A 23,775-nucleotide genomic window follows, 5' to 3' on the forward strand; every position below is an offset into this window, starting at 1 on the left:
CGCGTGGAATGTGGCGCCCAAGAAATACAAGGGATGGAGGTGAACTTTTTGGGGTGTTGCCCCTCCTCTGGTATCCCAACACATGTGATATCCCAACAGCATGGACCAACTACTGTGCGAACCCAGCCCCATTTGAAACGTGGGGCGAGACTCGGCTGAAATTCATTGCGACCCATGTGCACTGGTCTAGGTATAACCGCAAGCAGCAGGCGATCCAGCGCTCCAGGCACCCCCGCTCGAGGTAAGCCTCAGCTGGGGTCTGGCCTTGCATCTGGATGACCCAGAAGAAGCAGAGGATGAGGCTGAGATGCAGGTAATCTGTTTGGCAGCACCCCATATGGCTCCTATTCGTGTTCTGATACAGGTTATGGCCTTATGCTCCAGATGGAGTTAGATATGGGAGCTGCCATTTTTGTGGAGGCACAGAGCAACTTTGATCTTATTAATCAGGGTGTGCACACTTTGACTTTGACTGGCATGACGGCTCATTTGGCCACTTATACTGGGGAATGACTGAATATTGTGAGGTCCACCCTTACTCTGGTAGTTTATGGGTGCCTATCAGTTCACCTTCCCCTCACTGTCATACAAGTAGGTGAGCCTAGTTGGGCCACAATTGGCCTGTTCCTGTGCTGTACTTTTCTTTGTTCTTTGAGTGATTCATGCCGGCGGGACTGGCCAAAGATGGACGGTGCTCGGCCCATCGGGGCCTGGTGAATCACCAGGGGGGCTGCTGTTAACGGCCCCCAACTGGCCCCCACCCGAAAACGGCTCCGGAGAATACGGCAGCTGGCGGCGGGGAGGGATTCGCGTCTCCCACCGGGGATTCTCCGACCTGGCGGGGGGTTGGAGAATCCGGGCCCCCGTTTTTAGGCTCTTGTGATATTTTCTACCCCAATGCCATTCCCGCCTGGAGCAAACGCAAAATCCCGGCTTCTGTTTCTCTCAGCTTGATCTGCTGAGTTTATCCAGCGTTTTCTGTTTTTATTTTATATTATATATTATTTCCTCAATTTTATCGATGTCACTGTAAGTTTCAGCTTTGAGACCATACTCTTGTTGGAATATGTTTACATTTCAGCCTGTTCCTCTTCTATATTCACATCTTTTATAAGCTCTCTTTAAGAAATTATGTTCAATTGAAACAAAAATGAATGATTTGTTACATATGTTTACCATCCTGCAATACTTGTAGTATAAATAATGAAGCATGAGTGTCAGAAACCAGCCACTCTACGAGAAACTCTGGAGTTGACATGAATCAGCTCTGAAATATGAGAAGTTCACTTCAGCCGGAAAAAGGTGTCGAAAATTCCATATGAGGGAGGAGCGCTCACGGACACTGAAAAGCTAAAAGCTGACTGCAGCTGAAATCATTTGCCTTGGGAAAGTTAATGCAGGCTACTATAACTTGGTATACGAGGAAGCAAAATGAGGAGAGCAGCAGCATGGACATATCCCTTTCTTTTACTGGTTATCAGTGACTTAATTCATGGACAGAATACAACAGGTAAACAAATTTGGCACCTTTTTTGTCGGTGATCAATGTGACGCTAAAATGTTTCTCATGCAAACAGTAAACATCAAGGGAAGCTTTCTCCCCCCCAGGCATTAGATGTGGATAAGTATGTTTCTATTCTCGCACACTTTTATGGTGAACTGTGATTTTAGCTGGACAAACCTCTGTGCATATTTCGCGGGTCTCCAGGTTTTGCTGTTGCTACATGTGCCCCTGAAACCCTCAGCCTGTGATATAAGGATTGTCGGTATGTCGGAGAGAATGTACACTCTATGAAAGGTGAACAGATTAGGCAGATTTCATCATTTGGAAGCTTGTAAACATATCAGATAGCTGATCAGAACAAAAAACCTTTGCCACACTTATAACACAGAGAAAACATTCTCCCCATTGATGAGATTGAGGAGCATTGATGTGAGCATTGCGGGCAAGACCGGGGTTTGTTGTCCACCCTCAACTGTTCTTAAGAAGGTGGCGGTGAACTCCAGCTGCTCTTCATCCAATAGGTTAGATTGCCACTGATTTTTCATCCACAGTGGGTTTAAGAAATCCAAAATATGTCGACAATCCGGTTGATTGGTGTGCAGGTCAAGGTGAAAACTGGCATCAAACCTTGTTTAAATGGAAGGCATGAGTTATGTGGGCAACAAATGGAGCTTGCTGGTTCTGACCTGACTAATACTGTCGGGCTACAACATAAAGATGTTCCACATGTAGGTCTTGGATGGAGCTTCTGATGTCGGTGGGAGTTGATGGCACTGGTGTGGCAAATTAAGCCAAGATTGTGAACCCGAGCCTGGAGCAGCAAACAATATGGGTGGGATTCTCCGTCCAGCGATGTTGGAATCATGAATCGCGATCGGGCAGAGAATCGCGCATCAGCTGAAAATCACGGCCGGTGTCGAGCACCCAACAGAACGCCTCGAGAGTGGTGTGAAATCGTTCCACATCGCATGCCAGCGTGGGCATGCGAATTGTACAGCAATGGCCCTAAGCATTTCATTAACGGACCTGACCCGGTATTCTCTGGCCCCCCCGATGCCCCGTCAGGCGGATGTGACAACGGGGTGGTTCACTTGTGGTATTTAAATCGGGAAATAGGCGCCTTGGCTGATGAGGGAAAGATAGGAGGAAAACCAAGTTACCAAAGGCGCAATGGTGGGCTGCCAGTTGTGCCGTTGGCTGTGGGGGGGGGGGGGGGGGGTCTGCCAGGGCCAGGGGAATGGTGGGATGGTGACCTGGCGATGGGCTGTGTGGTCGGAGGGTGCAGGCACGGTCCGCAATTGCCACAGCCTGGAAGGCAGCCATCTGGCTGTGCACCCCACTGACTGGCCACTGAGTCCTATAAATCTACAGAGTGCCACCAGTCATATGAGTGACCCCCCTCCCACACAAGGCAACCTCCTCCAGGAGCCCACAGAGGCCAAACGACCCATCAATGGGAGGAGAATGGTCCAGCGCAGCCTGCGGCCAATCAGGTGTTGGAAACCCCAGTGCACCCAACCGGGGTGTTGCCCCACTGCAGTGGCAGCAGGGGATTCGCGGAGGGTGCATATATTGTGGCCTTTAGCACCCTCTGTGGCACAGTCCTCCTCGCAGGGCAGACATCCCTCCAATGACACCCTCAACTAGCCCACCCCATAGGACCACCAATTGTCACAAAGCCCTGTCTGCCCACCGCGCTCCTGCCCCCAGACAAGTAGGCATAACCGGTGAGCCACACAATGGACTCACAGCACACTGCAGCTACGGTCCCAATAGGTATAGTTCTGGTTGGGCACAAGAGTACTCACCATGCTAACATGCCTTTTACCCCCTGCAAAGAATGGAGTTTGGTATCGAACCAGGAGTGGTTGGCATCTCCTGGCTGCCATAACCATGGCGGATGCACTGAGGCTTTATGAGTAGGAGCTGCTTGGGGAGCGCCCTGCAGAACAGCCCCAGAGGAGCAGGAGCCAGCCAGTGATGATGTAGAGCTGGCCTCCAACAGGCCGAGGAGGAGGCATAGTATCAGGCCTCATTTGTATCGACAGTGCCTGTTGTACAAAGACCTGCCGGACTGAACATGCTGCCGCTGACTGCGGCTGAGTAGGGAGATCGTGAGACATCTGCGCTGTATTATGGCACACCTGGCACCGCAGGGGTATAGGGGAGGACACCTGCTCTGGGTGTCCGCCAGAGTGATGGTCACCCTGGACGTCTTTTCAACGGGGTCCTTCCAGGCGCTGAATGGCGACCTATCTGGGATCTCCCAGACCTCCATGCACAGGCACATTCATGCCATTATAGAGGCACTGTATGTCCAGAGCGAGCTCACCCAGTGCTGCCTGTCCTGGAGGCCCACCCTCGTCTTGACCAGGGTATCCATGCTCGTGGCCATGGAACACAGGGACTGTGTCACCTCACTCTGGGACTGTGCCACGTCACTCAGTGACTGGGCCAGGCCCCTCTGTGACTGGCACAGGTCAGCCAGTGCCAGGTCAATGCCCTTGATGCCCACAGCCATGACCTGTAGTGACTGGGTCAAGCTCTGGAGCGCTGCTTCGTCCATGTTGTTTTGGTCCAAGGTTGTCTGTGACAAGCCCTCCCTGTCCTGTGGCCCCCACCACACAGAGTGCTCCAGGCCTTTGACATCTTGTCCCACGGCCGATACCATCGGACCCAAGGCCTCCACTGTGGACGCTATCTGTGCAGTGTTGGCCTGGGTAGCACGCATGCTCGGCACCGTCAACTGCATCTGCAGGCATTGGATGGCTGCTGACAATCCTCCTTCAGATCCCAGCTCTGTGTTTGCATCTCTAACATTGATGGGACAGCCCTTTCCAGAAGCCTGAGACCCATCTGGATTTAGCTGGTCCCTGGGCTTGGGCTTGGGCCGCCCTCCATCCGTCCGTCCCCTCGGAGGTTCCTTTTAGGGACACAGTTGAGATTCATATTGAGGGAATTTCTGCCTTTTTACTCCTGAATTTTTGGTAGTTTTTGTATAAATTTTGAAGTACCCGTGTGGTCTCTTGGCATGAATCAGCGAATTGTAGGCAGTGTGCTGGAGATCTTTTAACCCACGCGTGTAGAGTTAAAAAACTGCCATTGTTACAGAGTCTGACCAAATTAACGGGGCTGGATTCTCCATTCCCCCATCAGTGAGTTTTTCGACGGAGTGTCATTCGCCGTCGGCGAGATTCTCTTTTCCTGCCGATTTCCCATTGAACCCACCCCAAGCTGGGAAACCCATGGGTTGGGATGTACTGCTGGCGGGAAAAAAGAATCCCACCGACTGGAGAATTATGGTCACGATGTTTTTTAAAAATAAATTTAGAGTACCCAATTATTTTTTTCAATTAAGGGGCAATTTAGCGTGGCCACCTATCCTACACATCTTTGGGTTGTGGGGGTGAAACCCACGCTGACACGGGGAGAATGTGCAAACTCCTCACGGACAGTGACCCAGGGCCGGGATTCGAACCCGGGTCCTCAGCGCCGTAGGCAGCAATGCTAACCACTGTGCCACCGTGCTGCCCCTGGTCACGATGTTAAACCAAGGGCCTGTCTTTGAGGATCTAAACATTTTGACCAGACTAATACTACACTACTCTCCGTGTTATTCCTTTCCAAATCCTCATGTACCATTTTTGAATCTGCAATAAGAAGTTTCAGCTTTCAATTAATTGTTGGACAGCTGATTTTCATCAAATCAAGGGTGTCCAGTTCTGGTGGAAAACTCGATGTAGATGTAGTAACGAGTCTTTGTGGCACTCTGCTACTCGTTGATCCAGCTAGTCTGACTGAAGGAATTTAATTTCTGCTTTTTGGAAAGGAGCTGGGTTTTCTGCCTCTGTAGAGATCATTGAGGAGGTAACAAGAAAGGTAGAGAAAGGAGAACAAGTGGACGTGATTTATTTTGATTTCCAGAAGGCCTTTGACAAGGTGCCGCAAAGGAGACTGTCAAATAAGTTAAGAACCCATGGCATTAACGGTATGGGTAGAGGATTGGCTGAGTGTCAGAAGGCAGAGAGTGGGGATAAAGGGGTCTTTTTCAGGATGGCAGCTGGTGACTAGTGGTGTGCCTCAGGGGTCGGTGCTGGGACCACAACATTTCACAATATACATTAATGATCTGGAAGAAGGAACTGAAGGCACTGTTGCTAGGTTTGCAGATGATACAAAGATCTGTAGAGGGACAGGTAGTATTGAGGAAGCAGAGGGGCTAGAGAAGGATTTGGAGAGTGGGCAAAGAAGTGGCAGATGGAATACAATGTGGAAAAGTGAGAGGTTATGCACTACGGAAGGAGCAATGGAGGCATCAATATTTTCTAAATGAGAAAATGCTTTGGAAATCAGAAGCACAAAGGGAGTCCTTATTCATAATTCTCTTAATGTTTTTTAAAAAAAAATAATTTTTATAAAAATTTTTACAAAATATAAACATCACAACAATATTAACAAAACAACCGCGGTAAAAACCCAAGAACACCCACCCAACTTCAAAAGCAACTGCAAACAAAAGAAAAAACAAAAGAACACCCAAACAACAAAAGGGAAAGAGATAACACCCGCCACATCCCACAAACCCATGTACACAGTTCTCCCTCCCACCGAACCAAACCCCCCCCCCCCCCCCGCCCCCCCTCCCCGGGTTGCTGCTGCTGCCGGCCTATTTCCCTACCGTTCCGCCAGGAAGTCCAGGAAAGGCTGCCACCGCCTAAAGAACCCTTGTACTGATCCCCTCAGGGCAAATTTCACCTTCTCCAATTTAATGAACCCCACCATATCATTGATCCAGGCCTCCACTTTTGGGGGCCTCACATCCTTCCATTGGAGCAAGATCCTCCGCCAGGCTACTAGGGATGCAAAGGCCAGAACACCGGCTTCTTTCGCCTCCTGCACTCCCGGCTCCACTGCAACCCCAAAAATTGCGAGTCCCCAGCCTGGCTTGTCCCTGGATCCCACCACCCTCGACACCTTCCTCGCTATGCCCTTCCAAAACTCCCCCAGCGCTGGGCACACCCAAAACATATGGGCGTGGTTCGCTGGGCTCCCCGAGCACCTAGCCCACCTGTCTTCGCCCCCGAAAAATCTACTCATCTTCATCCCAGTCATGTGGGCCCTATGTAGCACCTTGAACTGTATGAGGCTAAGCCTCGCACAGGAAGAGGAGGAATTCACTCTCTCCAGGGCATCCGCCCACGTCCCCTCCTCAATCTCCTCACCCAGCTCCTCTTCCCATTTACCCTTCAGTTCCTCCACCGAGGCCTCTTCTACCTCCTGCATTACCCGGTATATGTCCGAGATCCTCCCTCCTCCAACCCACACCCCCGAGAGCACCCTGTCCCGTACCCCACGTGGGGGCAGCAAGGGGAACCCCTCCACCTGCCGCCTGGCAAACGCCCTAACCTGCATGTACCTAAACATGTTCCCCGGGGGGAGCCCAAACTTCCCCTCTAACTCCCCCAAGCTCGCGAACCCCTCCACATACAGGTCGCTCAACCTCCTAACCCCTACCCTGTGCCAGCCCAGAAATCCGCCATCAATGCTCCCTGGGACAAACCGATGGTTACCCCGTATCGGGGCCTCCATCAAGCCCCCCACTTCTCAATTTGCCGTCTCCATTGCCCCCAAATTTTGAGGGTAGCCGCCACCACCGGGCTCGTGGTATACCTCCTTGGAGGGAGCGGCAACGGCGCCGTTACCAGCGCCTCCAGGCTCGTGCCCACACATGATGCCACCTCCATCCTCTTCCATGCTGCCCCTTCCTCGTCCATTACCCACTTACGCACCATCGCTTTGTTGGCAGCCCAATAGTACCCACAGAGATTGGGCAACGCCAGCCCCCCCCTATCTCTGCCCCGTTCCAGGAACACTCTTCTAACCCTCGGAGTCCCATGCACCCTCACAAATCCCGTGATACTCCTGTTGACCCTCCTAAAAAAGGCCTGTGGGATAAGGATGGGGAGGCACTGGAACAGGAACAAAAACCTCGGGAGCACCATCATCTTAACGGACTGCACCCTCCCCACCAGTGACAGCGGTAACATATCCCACCTCTTGAACTCCTCCTCCATCTGCTCCACCAACCTTGTGAGGTTGAGCTTGTGCAGGGCCCCCCAACTCCCAGCCACCTGGACACCTAGGTACCTGAAGCTCTTCCCTGCCTGCTTCAGTGGGAGCCTACCAATCCCCTCCTCCTGATCCCCCGGATGCACCACAAACACCTCACTCTTGCCCAGGTTCAACTTATACCCAGAGAAACTCCCGAATTCACTAAGAATCCTCATCACCTCCGGCATCCCCCCCCACCGGGTCCGCCACATACAGCAACAGGTCGTCCGTGTACAGCGACACTCGATGCTCCTCCCCACCCCGCACCAGGCCCCTCCAGTTCCTTGACTCCCTCAGTGCCATGACCAGGGGCTCAATCGCCAACGCGAAGAGCAAGGGGGACAGGGGGCACCCCTGTCTCGTCCCCCGGTACAGCCGAAAGTACTCCGACCTCCTCCTATTCGTGGCTACACTCGCCATCGGGGCCTCATAGAGCAACCTCACCCAACGGACAAACCCCTCCCCAAATCCAAACCTCTCCAACACCTCCCACAGATACTCCCACTCAACCCTATCAAAGGCCTTCTCCGCATCTAATGCCACCACTATCACCGCCTCCCCTTCCACAGCCGGCATCATAATAACGTTGAGGGGCCTTCGTACGTTCGTATTCAACTGCCTTCCCTTCACAAACCCAGTCTGGTCCTCATGAATGACCCCCGGCACGCAATCCTCTATTCTTGTGGCTAGGATCTTTGCCAGCAGCTTGGCGTCGAAATTTAGCAGCAAAATCGGCCGATATGACCCACACTGCAGAGGGATCTTGTCCCAATTCAGGATCAAGGAAATCAGCGCCCGTGACATAGTTGGGGGCAAAGCCCCCCCCCCCCCTCCCTTGCCTCGTAAAAGGTCCAGACCAACAGGGGGCCCAACAGGTCCACATACCTTTCATAAAATTCGGCCGGAAACCCATCCAGCCCCGGCGCCTTCCCCGACTGCATGCTCCCTATCCCTTTAACCACCTCCTCCAGCTCGATCGGCGCCCCCAGTCCTACCACCTGCTCCTCCTCCACCCTCGGAAATCGCAGCTTGTCCAAGAAGCGTCCCATTCCACCCCCCTCCACCGGGGGTTCCGACCGGTACAGTTCCCCATAGAAGTCCCTGAAGACCCCACTAACATCTACCCCCCTCCGCACCACCTTCCCAGCTCTATCCGTCACGCCCCCAATCTCCCTGGCCACGTTCCGCTTTCGGTGCTGGTGTGCCAGCATCCTGCTCGCCTTCTCCCCATATTCATACACCGTCCCCTGTGCTTTCCTCCACTGAGCTTCCACCTTTCTGGTAGTCAATAGGTCGAACCTGGCCTGATGGCTACGCCTCTCCCCCAGCAATCACTCCTCTGGAGCCTCCGCATATCTCCTATCCACCCTCACCATCTCCCCTATCAGTCTCTCCCTCTCCCTCTGCTCCCCCCTCCCTATGGGTTTGGATGGAAATCAATTCCCCTCTAGTCACCGCCTTCAATGCCTCGCAGACCGTCCCCACTCGGACCTCCCCGTTGGCCTCAAGGTACCTCTCGATACACCCCCGAACCCTCTCGGCCACTTCCTCGTCTGCCAGCAGCCCCACCTCCAAGCGCCAGAGCGGACGTTGGTCCCTCTCCTCCCCCAGCCCGAGGTCCACCCAGTGCGGGGCATCATCTGAAATGGCAATGGCAGAGTATTCCACATCCTCCACCCTCGAAACCAGCCCCCTGCTCAGTACAAAAAAATCAATCCTCGAATAGGCCTTATGCACGTGGGAGAAAAATGAGTACTCCCTGGCCCTTGGCCTCACAAACCTCCAGGGATCCACCTCCCCATCTGGTCCATAAGTCCCCTCAACACCTTAGCCGCTGCCGGCCTCCTACCCATCCGGGACTTGGATCGATCCAATGGGGGATCCAGTGCCGTGTTGAAGTCCCCCCCTCCCATGATCAGGCCCCCCACCTCCAGGTCCGGAATGCGGCCCAACATACGTCGCATAAACCCCGCATCGTCCCAATTTGGGGCGTAAACATTCACCAACACCAACAGCTCCCCCTGCAGCTTACCACTCACCGTCACATACCTCCCGCCACTGTCAGCCACCACATTTAACGCCTCAAACGTCACCTTCCTCCCCACCAGGATCGCCACCCCCCGATTTTTCTCATCCAGCCCTGAGTGAAATACTTGGCCCACCCATCCCTTCCTCAGCCGAACCTGGTCCGCCACTTTCAGGTGTGTCTCTTGGAGCATGGCCACATCCACCTTCAGCTCCTTCAAGTGCGCAAACACCCGGGCCCGTTTGACCGGCCCATTCAGCCCCCTCACATTCCAGGTTATCAGCCGGATCAGAGGGCTCCCTGCCCCCCTCCCCTGCCGATTAGCCATAACCCATCCCTTGCCCACCACCGGCCAACGTCCCCCGCTCTGCCAGTTCCCCACGGCGGCAACTCCCCCCCCCTCCAGCACCCGCTGCATCCTCCAACTCCTTCCTGACCGTTTCAGCAGCAACCCGGTTACCTCCCCCCCCCCCCCCCCCCCCCCCCCAAGGCTAGGACCCCTCCTAGCCGCGCCCCTCGCTCCATAGCACTCCCGTGAGCCAGCTAACTTCTGCTGACCGCGGTGACTCCCGCCCTACCTCCAACACCTCCCCACATGGGACTACCCCTCCTCCATCGTGCCCATCAGCGAGTCCTCCCCCCCCCCCCCCGCTCTTGCGCGGGAAAGAAAACAGCCAGCAACGGTCCGCGCTTCTCAGCCCCGACTCCGCCCCCACCATCTCCCAGTGCGGGAAACCCGAGAGAAGCCCGCGCTTTCACCCTGCCCAGCCCCGCCTCCTCTAGGGCAACTCCCATTGTCAGACCCCCCCCCCAGCTCCCCGACCTCCCCGTTTACCCCCTGCCCAAACCCGTTCACCAGACCCATATAGAAAAACCCATACAAAAAAGACTTAATGACATCACCCCACCCACCCTAAGGCCAACCCACATCTTACATTAAACAGAGAAAATACAAGTACATTATTATACAACATCCCCCCATCTTAGACCCTCAGTTTGAGTCCAGTTTCTCGGCCTGCACAAAGGCCCACGCCTCCTCCGGGGACTCAAAATAATGGTGCCGATCCTTATAGGTGATCCACAGATGCGCCGGCTGCAACATCCCAAACTTCACGCTCCATCTGTGGAGCACCGCCTTCGTCCGATTGAACCTGGCCCTCCGCGTCGCCACCTCCGCACTCCGGTCCTGGAAGATCCGCAGCTCCGTGTTCTCCCACTTACTGCTCCGCTTCTTCTTGGCCCACCGGAGCACAATCCATGATCCACGAACCGATGAAACCGCACCAACACCGCCCGCGGCGGCTCGTTCGGCTTGGGCCTCCTAGCCAGAATTCTGTGGGCCCCCTCTAACTCCAGGGTCCCCTGGAAGGACCCAGCCCCCATCAGCGAGTTCAACATAACAACCACATAGGCCGCCAGGTCCGACCCCTCCAGCCCCCCCGTGAGGCCCAGGATCCGCAAATGCTTCCGCCTCGACCGGTTGTCCAGCTCCTCGAACCGCTCCTGCCACCTTTTATGGAGCGCCTCGTGCATCTCCACCTTCCCCGCGACGGCCACGGCCTCATCCTCCCTTTCGGAGGCCTGCTTCTGCAGCTCCCAGATCGCGGCCCCCTGTACTGTCTGAGCCTCCATCAGCTCTCTGGTGGTAACCTTCAACAACTCCAGCAGCTCCACCTTAAGCTCCTGGAAGCAGCGCAGCAGAGCCGCCTGCTGCTCCTGCGCCCACTGCCTCCACTCCTCCGGGCCTCCGCCGGCCGCCATTTTGTTTTTCTTCCCCCGCTTTTCCAGGGGTGCTTCCACCGTTTTTCTTCTTACCCCACTCCTGGTCTGGACCATAGGACCGTAGGGATCGACTCCTGTCCTCTTCCCACATCGGGATTTGCCGACAAAGTTCAGTTGGGGGCCCTGAAAAGAGCCGCAAAGCCCGTTTTCAGCGGGAGCTGCCGAACGTGCGGCTTAGCTCCGCAATGTCGCCACCGGGAATCAATTCTCTTAATGTTAACGTACAGGTTCAGTCGGCAGTTAGGAAGGCAAATGCAATGTTAGCATTCATGTCAAGAGGCTGTATAAGGCTCTGGTCAGACCCCATTTGGACTATTGTGAGCAGTATCTAAGGAAGGATGTGCTGGCCTTGGAAAGAGTCCAGAGGATGTTCACAAGAATGATCCCTGGAATGAAGAGCTTGTTGTATGAGGAACAGTTGAGGACTCCGGGTCTGTATTCATTTGAGCTTAGAAGGATGAGGGGAGATCTTATTGAAACTTACGGGATATTGCGAGGCCTGGATAGAGTGGACGTGGAGAGGGTGTTTCCACTTGAAGGAAAACTAGAAGCAGAGGACACAATCTCAGACTGAAGGGGATCACGGTTATGGGGAGAAGGCAGGAGAATGGGGATGAGAAAAATATCAGCCATGATTGAATGGTGGAGCAGACTCGATGGGCCAAGTGGCCTAATTCTGCTCCTCTGTCTTATGGTCTTATGGTCCTATGGAAAATTCTGAACGGAAGTCCCAGTCGAGGTAATCAGCATTGTTGGTCTTCTTGTTGATGTGCCTCTTCTATTTCATTGATTCTCTTGTGATCCACTGTATGTTTTGAGGTTTTGATTTACGCATTTTACCAAAGTGCCTAGCCGGTTAAAGTGGAAGCATTGTATAATTGCATGGTATTTGCAGGACGCTGTTGGTGCCTGCTAGGCCTTTTGGCGCCACAGTGCTGACATGATTTTACGATATCTTAAGTTTTGTTTTCACTTGTCTTCTTTGCCCTGGAGTCCCTGTGCCCTTTCTTTGCTCTATGAGATATCATTGGGGTTGTTGATACTATGGTTTATTTTTGGCTCTCAATATGGATCTGTTTTGCTATCGACCTCAGATTGTCTGGCAATGCAGATTGCTTTTTCCAAGATGTCATTTACAAAGGTGTCCACAAGCTCTCTGGACTCTTCTTAAATTTTGCTCGTCCCAGAATTATGGCCGGAATTCTCCAGTCGTTGTGATTCACTTTTCCCACTGGCACCGCACACCTGCCCATGGGTTTCCTTATGGAGTAGGGTGGCTTCAATGTGAAATCCCATTGACAAGCGGCGGGAGAATTGAATCCTGCCGCCATTGAACAGCGCGCTGCCGAGAAACAGCCCCTTATTACTTTGGATATTAAAATAGCTGTCAAAGGATTCTATGGCCTCTTCAAAATTTGCAGAACAATCATTAATAACTTGGGCGCAATTTACTGGCTGTGTTGTGCACAAATGGCAGCACGACATAGCCAGTAGATGTCGGGAGACCCCTCTTCTGGGATCTACTCGGCTCGCCATGCCTTGCAAGATCTCATGCGATCTATCTTGCGAGATATCTAAATCTAAATCCTGCCCATTGTAGGCAGAATCACTATATGGCAAGCCTGCATATTAGAACGAGACAGCTAGTCTTATGCTCATATGCACTCGCCTGAGGCCCTGAGATCTACACCCCCACAAATGGAGACCAGATGGAGTGGCACTTGGGGGATCTCGCAAGGGTTCCGAGGCTCCCAAATGGTTGTCCTCTGGGCAATGTGGCACCCTGGAACAGCTGGGTGCCAGCCTGGCACTGCCAAGGTCCACAGATGGCACTGCCAGCTGGCAGGGCACTGCCAAGGACCTCCTTGCAGGTGAGTTGGGGCTCTGGAGATGTTCGGGGGTCGCGTCTGGAGGCCCGGAGATTGGGAGGTCATTTAAAAATTGTCTCCCAATCGCTTCCCGCACTGAGGAGTTCTGGCAAGCAGAGCTCCTCAGTGCAGGAAATGGGACTAAGTGCAGCCTCGGCGGGGAATTCCTTGCTGAGACCCCCGGATTCCAACAAAATCCCGTTAGATAGTGTGGTGTTTCTCGGCGCTGAGAGCACAGGGAAACACCTGGCTAAATGCACTCGTCAAGGGAATTTGTTGCAATGTGGTTAGATCAAGCCCCATGTCTAACAATGACATCATCGGCGATTGTACGAATAAAAATAAGGAAGGGTCACAGTGGGTTTGTTGGCAGGCAGGAGCAGGGAAGCCAGCGGGACCCACAGAAAACCACTAACATAAAAACAGCTTGTAATTCTCCCAGTGCCAGGTTAATGGTGGTTGGTTTTCCCACTGCCTGTGGCATGAACACCATTTGCAAGTGTAACAAACCCCATTGGGCCCACAGGGGTACTCCAATTGATCTCCACGTGGGGCTCCTGGAATATGGGGCGGGATTCTCTAATCCCGCGGCAGAGTGTCCACGCTGTCGTAAAGGCTGTCGCGTTTTATGACGGCGTGAATGGGCCAAGCCAAGGACAAATCCTGGCCCCTACAGGGGGCCAGCATGGCACTGGACCGGTTCACGCCGTTCCAGCTGCCATTCCCGGCATGAACTGGGTGCCGTGGGATCCGCGCATGCGCAGTGGCGCCAACGCGCGCATGCACAGAGGCCTCCTTCAACGTGCCGGCCCTGACGCAACATGGTGCAGGGCTACAGGGGCTGGCGCATAGGAAAGGAGGCCCCAGCCAGAGAGGCCAGCCTGCCGATTGGTGGGCCCCAATCACAGGCCAGGCCACATCGGAGGCGTCCCCTGGGGCCATATCCCCCCCCCCTCCCCCCCCCACAGGCCGCCAGACCACCCTGCAATGCTGAGTTCCCGTCGGCTGAGAGCAGTTGTGGACGGCGCCGGCGGGTCTCAGCGTTTTCATGACGGCTGCTCGGCCCATCCCGGGGCTGAGAATCAGCGGGCCAGTCACGGACAATCGTGTGCCGGCGTCGGGGCGGCGTGGCGCAATTCACGACGGTTGCAGGGATTCTCCGGCCTGGCCCCGGGCTGAGAGAATTCAGCCTATGAGCTATCCCACTAATGGGAGGAGGTCTGCCCAGGCGGGGTTCAGAATTATCTTGTATAAAGTCTGGCCTAGAAAGCGACCCGGTATCCCGAACGGTACTGATACTGTGTACTTACCACCAAAGGGCAGATTCTTTTGACCATGAATAAACCAGCGTTCACCCTACTACTCATCCTCCTGGCTCTTTATAGCATCAATTGCACCTCATGAATGCTCATAAAACAGCTGATTGCCGAAATCTTATCAGGTCTTCCAATCTTGACTTGGAGAATCCAGCCCCTCTTCTCCAGATGGGGAACTCTGCCCAAAGTGTCAGCTTTTTTAGCTTCTGTTTTGTTACTTAACTCTGGTGCCATCTGGTATCTTCAACATCTACTTTGCCATAACACCCAATTTTACGTCTGGTCTAGCCCTTCTATCTGTCCAAATCATTCAGGTATTGTACATTTTTCATCCATGGCTGTTTTCAGTTCAGGAGAGGTTTGCTTTAAATATTTTTAACAGTGCTGCAGTAATTAGGTTTTGCTGTGCTTGTTGGGATTTTTAGGGTTTGTTGGGAACCTGCTGCGATTACTGAGACGATTTAAAACTTCTTTGATTTTTGAGGGCGATCCCTACAGTGCAGAAGGAGGCCATTTGGCCCATTGAATCTGCACCGACCCTCTGAAAGAGCACCCTCCCTAGGCCCACTCCCCACCGTATCCCCGTAACCCCATAACCCTGGGCACTAAGAGGCAATCCGCCTAACCTGGTCATCTTTGGACTGTGGGTGGAGCACCCAGAGGAAACCCATGCAGTCATGGTGTGAACTCCACACAGTCACCCTCGGCCTGTGTTGAACCCAGGTCACTGGCACTGTGTGGCAGCAGTGCTACCACTGTGTCACCAGGCCACGAAATGGATTATTACGCTCACACTTTGCTGGCCCTGGAGGATCGAATTTAAACCAATTTTTATCCTGTCTGCTCTTCGATTTTAGTTTGCATGCTGCCTGGTAACTCTGCCTCAGTGGAAAGTTTTTAAAAGCTTTTTTTATAAAACCTTTTGCTTACCTTCCTCGGATGGCCGCGAGGTCCTTTGGTTCTGCTTTTCGCAATGGTCCTCCTTGTGCGCTGGTGGAGTCTTTTTGAGTTGCACATTGCAATCCTGTCTCCTCTTCCGCCTCCACACCTGTGTTGGAGCTTTCCTAGCTATTTTTAGCCATGTCCTCAATGACTTCAGGTTAGGCACATCTTTGCAGGTCAGACTGCAGTTTTCTTTGCTTTTTATTTTTGGACGTCTTGGGGTCTTTCACCTGCTGAACCACATTGTAATGTTGTGTGCTGTCCACTGAAGAGGTTCAGCTGCTTTTAAACAGTAGCTATTTATTATTAACACAACTGTATACATATATGGCGACAGTCGTTTTCTTCAATCCTAGCCATGGGCTACTTTCATGCAGACTTCTACCAGACCACGATCCTACTACTAGTCATGTGACTCCTTTATATCATCATGTAGGTGGTGCATTTTCCCACATTAGTCCCTCATTAACCTTTTCAGTTCTAATATTACAAATAGTATTAAATAATGGAAAGTTCTTTTTCCTATACTCCAGTGCTGTTGTCATACTTGCACATTGAAATGGAAAAATACAGTTGTTGGATGCATTGCTTCCTGAATGATTTTAGAAGTTTCTCTACATTCGCCTCATCTTTAATAAAGTCATTAATATCTGTTGGGGTACAGTCGCATGAATACAGATCACTTTGGCTAAGTATCACCTTGGCAAAGTACTTTGCTAAAGTATATACATAAGTTTTGTTTATGAGTAAAAGTAATAAATGTTAGCAGGCTATTCATTGTGACGGGGCCTAGAATTAAAATTGAACACTTTCCTGCACTTATCAATGAACAGAAATGAAGAGTCAAGGGACATTACATGTAGTATCCAAACCCAACACTGATTGGGCAGGAAATCTCAAACTGCCTGATCTTTATCACACAAAATGTCTTTGCTCACGTTATCGGGTTGAGTGATTTTAAAATGCTTTGGTGTATTTTTGGACAAAGGTACTGTTCAGTTTTCCATACAGTGAGAAGTTGAAAGTTTGCATCCTTTAATTCAATGCGAATGGAAATGCTACAATTGCAATGGATCACGTGTTGCATCTAATCTAATCGGTATCTGCTACCTACTTGGTTCAACTGAATGCACAATACTGGCAAAGTTTTTCACCTGCCTGTCTTTCAGATTAGGAAAAGATGAATCTGTTGCATTCCAGTGTGCCCATCATTTCTGATATATGAGCTGGTGTGCATTTATAATATCGGCACGAGTGGCTTGAATTCTATCAATTAGATGGACGACTCAATGTCGAGCACAAAAATGAGTTGGCAGCACGCACGGGTGTGCGGCAAGACTTCCTGTGCAATTTTACCAGCTAGAACCAATTGGAGCCTTCAGGAAGGGGAGACATTAACAGTGGCAGATGCGCCCTTGTGTCACCATTTCTAAAGATACATGTGCGGTAGTCAGACAGGCTGAAGAAACAGACAAAAGGAAGGGGTTAACATTAACCGAGGCAGTGGTCGTATGATGCCGGAATGATGAAGGGTTGCTCTCCAAGTCAGTAACGCCTCCCTGGAGGTGCTCCTGCAGGCACTCAGAGCAAGGAGACCAGCCCTGTTTCCAGCAGACAGGAAGAAGAGACCAGGAAGAGACCTAATGTTTTGTGCTGTCTTCTGCAAAAGGGGAAGGACAGACCTATGAGTGACTGTAATGGAATCTGTTCACCCGGCCGAGTGGTGCATTTGCGAGTGTGATTATCAAGGAGAGGCATGAAATAATGTGGGTATTCTGGTAATAACACATCTCAAACATTAGATGCGGTTTTATTCCTGTAATGTCAAGCCTATCATATTTGTAGCCTTTTATCCTCTATTGTCTTTTACCATTTTTGGAATTGATGCTTGTCCCTTGGATTCGCAATCCGATCCTGCCTGGAGATGAATCAGGAAGTATTATATGTTTTATTGTTGTAGCAGAGGCGTGTTGAATAGTTTGATTCAGTTTTCATCCGCCGCCACCAATCAGTCAAGGATTTCTTCATAATTGCCCTTAGAGCAGGAATGCTTTATTTGTGGTTTTGTTTTTGACCCTGATATTACTGGTATGAGTTCACATGATTTTTAAATGTAACTCAGCATTGATATTAAAACTCCTGCCAGTGAATATTTCTCCCATTTAAAAGGGTGCATAATAGCAAGTGAAGTGTGTACAAGGAAAATCCAGCAATTAGAGGTAGAGAAAGAAAAATATTTGTGGAGTTGTCAATCATTTATTGGAAGAATGTACATTGTGCAAAACAGGTTAATTAAGCACTGGAATGTTTCAAAAACATTTACCTCGTATGTTAAAACAACTGCTCTATATTTTGCCAGGAAGGGGCAGGATTATCTGTTTGGGAGACTGAGGGCACGATTTAATGGAAAGGTTTCTGGGCAGGATTCTCCACCCCGCCAGCCCCATTTCTGGCACGCGTGCCCCCGCCAGCAGCGGGATCCTCCGTTCTGGCAGACGGCCAATAAGGTTTCCCATTGTGGCCTTCCTACGCCGTCGGGAAACCCGCAGGTGTGGGTGCGCTGCCAGCGAAGCCGATGATATTGCCGACGGGGAATCTCTCAGCCTAAGTATAATTTTAGGTGGGTTTTTTAAAATTCATTCACGGGATTTTTGTGTCGCAGGTGAGGCGAGCATTTATTGTCCATCCCTAGTTGCCCTTCAGAGGTAGTGGTGAGTTGCCTTCTTGAACTGCTGCAGCTCTTGAGGTGTAGGTACACCTTTGGCTGGGAGTTTCTCCCCTGCTCTGTAGGTGAGTTACCCACCGCTATCTCACCACACAGTCACATTTCCGGGCCTTGGGGAGTTTCTCTCCGGGCTAGCCCACACTTAGAATTGTTTCCATTACTGGGGAGCTGAACTGGCTGGCCCAACTGGTTCCTCAGAGATCAGGCCACCATTTTGAAAGGCTGCCCAGATCTCTAGGAAGTGTGTGGGTCCCCCACACCTCCCACCCATGACCAATGTCACATCCCGCACCCCGTACCCCATACACCCCACACCACCCCAAGTGAGGACATCCCACTCTGGGGTCGCTGAGGGTCTTCCCTTTTCATGCCTTCCCACATCCCCTTTCCCCCCCCCCCTTTCAGGACCCCGCTTTTCCCCTCCAATCTTCCGGAGGCCCCTTCATACCCACTCTTCATCCCCCCCATCCAATATACCCCTCTCATCCCTCCTATCATGGTCAAGGCCCCGGCCCATGGTTCTGCCACCCGGGCACCATGGCACGACCACCCTGGCAGTGCTCCTTCCAGCTTGGCAGTGCTGCCTGGGCACCGTGGCAGTGCCATGGTAGCAATGCCAAATGGCAGCCTGGCAGTGCCAAGGTGCCTAGGTGCCAGAGAGAGAGCCAAGTGCCATGGCGCCCTGTTCATAACGACCTAGGGAACTCCACTTGCCTGAGAGATCCCCCAGGGTCCTTGATGTCTGGTCTGCATTTGTGTGGACCAGTACTAATAGGCACCTGCGTGACCTCTCACTGGGGAGGCGGTTAGATCACGGAGGCTGTTATACTGGGCTTCCATCTCGCAGATGAGATGGAGATTGCCCTAATTGGGTTCAAATGGCTTTGAGCCGCATCGTGGCGAGATCCGGATCATGCCAACGGGAGCAGGCCGGTTTGATAGCAAACCGCTTGGTGCCTGGCGCGATCCTGATTTGGTACTTTCCTGCAACCCTCACGGATGCTCACCAGGCGCAACACGGCTATTAAATCATACTCTAAATGTTAATGCCAGGAGTGAATTGTGTGCTGTTCGCCTTCCCATTGGAGGGGGGGGGGGGGGGGGGGCTATTCGCTAAGAGAGTCAGGACATGCAAATGTGCCAGCACGCTGTCGATGCAAATTCAGAGCAATTACCAGCCCAGTGGGCGTTCTAACCGCTGGGGCCGGAGATGACATGAAACAGCCTGGCAGCTGGAGCTGTAGTTAAGTGCTCCACTGAACACACACTCACTGCAGACACAAAAATGTCTCACAGAAGGTCTGCCCCCCCCCCACCCCCGAGTTCGGGAGTTCTAATAATATAATAATTGTTTATTGTCGCAAGTAGGCTTCAGTGAAGTTACTGTGAAAAGCCCCTAGTCGCCATATTCCGGCACCTGTTTGGGGAGACCGGTATGGGAATTGAACCCGTGCTGCTGGCATTATTCTGCATTACAAGCCAGCTATTTAGCCCACTGTGCTAAACCAGCCCCAATTTCGAGATTGGTCCACAGCTCCGTGTCAGTGAGGAGCAGAGAGACACTATTCCCCAGGAAGAATGTACACTCAAGCCTGCACTCCTGAGCACAATCTGGGAGGTAGTGGCATAGGCAGTCAGTGCTGCCACCCTCACCAGGAGGAGACGGCTGGTGATCAGGAGGGAGGGGGTCATCATAAGGGGCACTAGAGAGGGACAGAGAACTAGGGAGTGCTCCGAAGGCCAAAGTGCAGGCATCCTCTGGTTGCGATGAGATCTGTTGATCACCTGCTTTTTCCCCAGTGGGCAATGATTCTGGGGAGTGGCAATACCTGGTGGGCCCCTGGTTGAGCTTGACCATGCTCAGTGTAACAGCTGGAGCAAGAGGATGTCCAAGAGATGGCTTGTGGTCCTCCAGATGATCAGAGGCTATCGGAAAAGCCAATAGGCAACATTCAGCTCTGTGAGCAGCCAGGAGCCTGTAAGTAGCACCAAAGGGGTTGCACCGTCTGGACCTGTAAAGATGTTATGGCTGGGATTCTCCAATCCCGCGGCCAAGTTCTGATGCCAGCGTAAAAAGTGGTGCCAACCACTCCAAATGGTCCCCGATATTGAGGAATGTTCCCCGATATTGAGGAATGCTCCCCTTCCTAGGGGGCTAGGTTGATGGCGGAGTGGTCCCTGCAGCTCCAGTCGGCGCGGAACGGCTGGCGCGAGACCGCTCATGCGCGCTACATGATTACGTGCATGCGCATTGGTTCCCGTCTCCGCACCGGTCCCCGGGCAACATGACAATATGGCGGAGCCCGACAGCGCCCGGCGTGGAGGGATATAGGCCCCCCCGACGCGGGGTCGGAGAATCCTGGCCATAATTACCTGCAAAGACTCACATTCAAAGTATCATCTTGCATCATTGGCTTTGTCTATATATGCTGTGTTTGTGTAACCTACCTCTTCACTCACCGAATGAAGGAGCTACGCTCCGAAAGCTCGTGATTCCAATTAAACCTGTCGGACTTAAACCTGGTGTTGTAAGACTTCTTACTGTGCATTTAAAAGACGGACTGCAGCAATGGCAGTCTGAACCACGCCACCCTGATCCCGAGGGGACACCCCAAGTCCACGGATTCCGCATCAAGTCATTTGCTTCTACTGCCCCCGACTCGGGAAGCCACCACCCTGCAAGCCCGACAATTCTCAATAGTTTTTCAGTGTTTTGTTAACCTCCCGCTTCCCCTCTGCGGCCATGGAACCCAGTCCCTGGTTGTAAATAATTGCAGTAATTTACACCCATGATACGTCTGCCGGACGGAGCTGGAGCATCGCGGAAGGGCGGAGCATTAAGTGTCCAAGCCGCCAATCACATTTAAGTGGTCCCTCCAGCACGGGGCACAGAACTTGTTTTCGCTACCTGGGAGGGACCAGAGCATGGAGCCTGAGAAATTGGGCACAGACTTCGATTTTTGCAGGACGCCTGAATTCTCCACCTGATCGTGATTTGCGTTTCCAGAGTCATGAGGCGGACAATCCAGTCCAACTCACATTTTAAAAATTGGGTGTTTGGTCAATTAATAATTTCCTGCTGCATAAACAATAGTATATCAGACAGGGGAGGGATGTTGTCGGACAATTTTAGCCCTCTGGAAGTTTAATGATTATTTATCTTTTTAGTTTTATGATCGGTCTCCTGATTGTTGGAGACCAGGGGTGGGATCCTCCCCTACCCGGCGGGGCGGGGGGTCCCGGCTTAGCGGGGTGGTGCCAACCACTCCGGCGTTGGGCCTCCCCAAAGGTGCGGAGTTCTCCGCACCTTTGGGGGCTAGGCCCGCACCGGAGCGGTTGGCACCACGCCGACTGGCGCCAAAACCGGCACCAACGGCCTTTGACGCCCGGCGCCCGGAGGAAGGGGGTGGCCGAAAGGCCTTCGCCAGTTCGCCGCTGACATCAACAATGGCGCATGCGCGCTGGGGGATTCTCTTCCGCCTCCGCCATGGTGTAGGCCGTGGCGGCGGTGGAAGAGAAAGAGTGCCCTCACGGCATTGGCCCGCCCGCCGATTGGTGGGCCCCAATCGCGGGCCTGGCCACCGTGGGGGTGCCCCCCGGGGTCCGATCACCCCGTGCCCCCCCCAGGACACCGGGGGCCCGCTCGCGCCGCTGATCGCGCTGCCACCAGAGGTGGTTCAAACCTCGGCGGTGGGAGAGGCCTCCCAGCAGCGGGACTTCGGCCCATCGTGGGCCAGAGAATCGCTGCAGGGGGCTCGCCGCTCGACGTGGTGCGATTCCCACCCCCGCCAATTCCCGGGTGGCGGAGAATTTCTGCCACGGCGGGGTCGGGATTTCCGGCGGCCCCGGGCGATTCTCCGACCCTGTGGGGGGTCGGAGAATTTCGCCCCAAACATGTGACTGAAAATGTGTGCTGGCATTTTTGGATATCGTAATGCCAAGACTGACATGGGTATTAATTACCCAGGAAATTTCAACTTCTGATGGGCAATTCCACTGCTCCTGGGATCCTGCGCGAATGTCTCTAAGCTTGAGTTTAGTGCGGAGACTTGGGCTAGGTATGTGACTTGATAGTTTCTCAGGAAATATTAAACAGTTTAACACCCAATCTAACTCCTGGGTAACTCCAGACTGATTTCTAATCACTCATGCTGGGTCAAAAATCCCATTGGTCGTTGGCGGGAATGGAGAATTCTGCTGCAGGTGATGATGCGCCGCTGAGGAACATGTGACTGGGAAGGCAGTGAATTCACCTCGTTATTTTTTCATGATTTTAAAATGTCCGTACATGAAGCAAAATGTGGTGCCAAAGGTCACATGACTCACAAAATTGGCCATGTGTTCTAGAAGCTTCCAACAGGCACTACAATGACAAAGAAAAGTCCTATGTAATCCTATGTAATCTCATCCTATGTAATCTCATAACCCATTGTAAGGACATTGGGCTGGATTCTCCATTTGGGAGACGGACGCCACACGGTGGCATAAAAAGGGTGGCGTTTTACGGCAGGAAAACTGGTGCAAAATGGCCAACAATTTCCTGTTCCGGGGCTAATAGCAGCCAGGCAGTGTAGAGCTCCCAGCTCTAGCTGCCTAAATGGCCTGGAGAATTGCCGGGTCCGTGGCTGGGCATGCGCATGTCGGTGCAGCGGCCACGCCGTGCTTCATGGGGAGGGCATAGCGAAAGCGGCGCCACCCACGATTTCACGTTCATCGGGGATTCTCCGCTCCGTCACCCAACGTGATTTTGGCATCGGGGATTGGACAATCCAGCTCATTATAATCGCAAAGCTAAGGGACCCACAGGAATCAAAGCTTGTTACTCATGCAGGATTGATAACAATCTCATCTTATATTGAGGGTGTGTCCAGGTCCATTTCAAAGATAACATTGAGGGGTGAATGGACAGCATTTGCACCTTGGCTTCCTGAAACAATATTCTCAACATGGATGGTAACTCTTTAAAAGATAAAACAAAGGTCAGACCCAGACACCAGATAAACATCACTTTCAAAATCATTGTGGAGGAAGGAGGTCACATGACTCTAGTGAAATTGCTATATTCAGCTGAGCACTGAAAAACAAAGGGCGGGAGTCTCCAAAAATGGTGCGGTGTCCCCACACCAGCACGAAACCAGGCGCCAACCACTCCAGCGTCAACAGTCCCCAAAAGTGAGGGATTCTCCAATTTCTTGGGGGCTAGGTTGATGCCAAAGTGGTTGGTGCACTCCAGCCGGCGGTGAAGGGCCGGCGCGAGTTCATGCAGCGCGGAATGCCTGGCGTGATCTCGTGCATGCACGGACTGGCCGGTGTATTTCCGCGCATGCGCGGGGCTTCCCTTCTCCGCGCCAGCCCCTGGGCAATATGGCGGAGCCCTGCAGGGGCCTGGCGCAGAGGAAAGAAGGCCCCCCACGGAACCAGCCCAGCAGCAGAACAGCAGGGGCTGTTTAGCACAGGGCTAATTCGCTGACTTTGAAAGCAGACCAAGCAGGCCAGCAGCA

At 52.6% G+C, this 23,775-nt stretch overlaps 1 protein-coding gene across 1 annotated transcript in view; it reads left to right on the forward strand.

Annotated features, from left to right (window-relative positions):
• Positions 1-1,369: 1,369 nt before the first annotated feature.
• The window catches only part of LOC119975645 (flocculation protein FLO11-like), a 62,150-nt gene continuing 39,744 nt past the window's right edge, over positions 1,370-23,775 (forward strand). Inside the window, exon 1 of the mRNA XM_038815427.1 lies at positions 1,370-1,510. Coding sequence (XP_038671355.1) covers positions 1,432-1,510 — 79 coding nt within the window. The 5' untranslated portion in view covers positions 1,370-1,431. The remainder of the gene's footprint in view (positions 1,511-23,775) is intronic.

The sequence above is a fragment of the Scyliorhinus canicula genome, chromosome 13 (assembly GCF_902713615.1).
Source record: "Scyliorhinus canicula chromosome 13, sScyCan1.1, whole genome shotgun sequence".
Classification (NCBI taxonomy): Eukaryota; Metazoa; Chordata; class Chondrichthyes; order Carcharhiniformes; family Scyliorhinidae; genus Scyliorhinus; species Scyliorhinus canicula.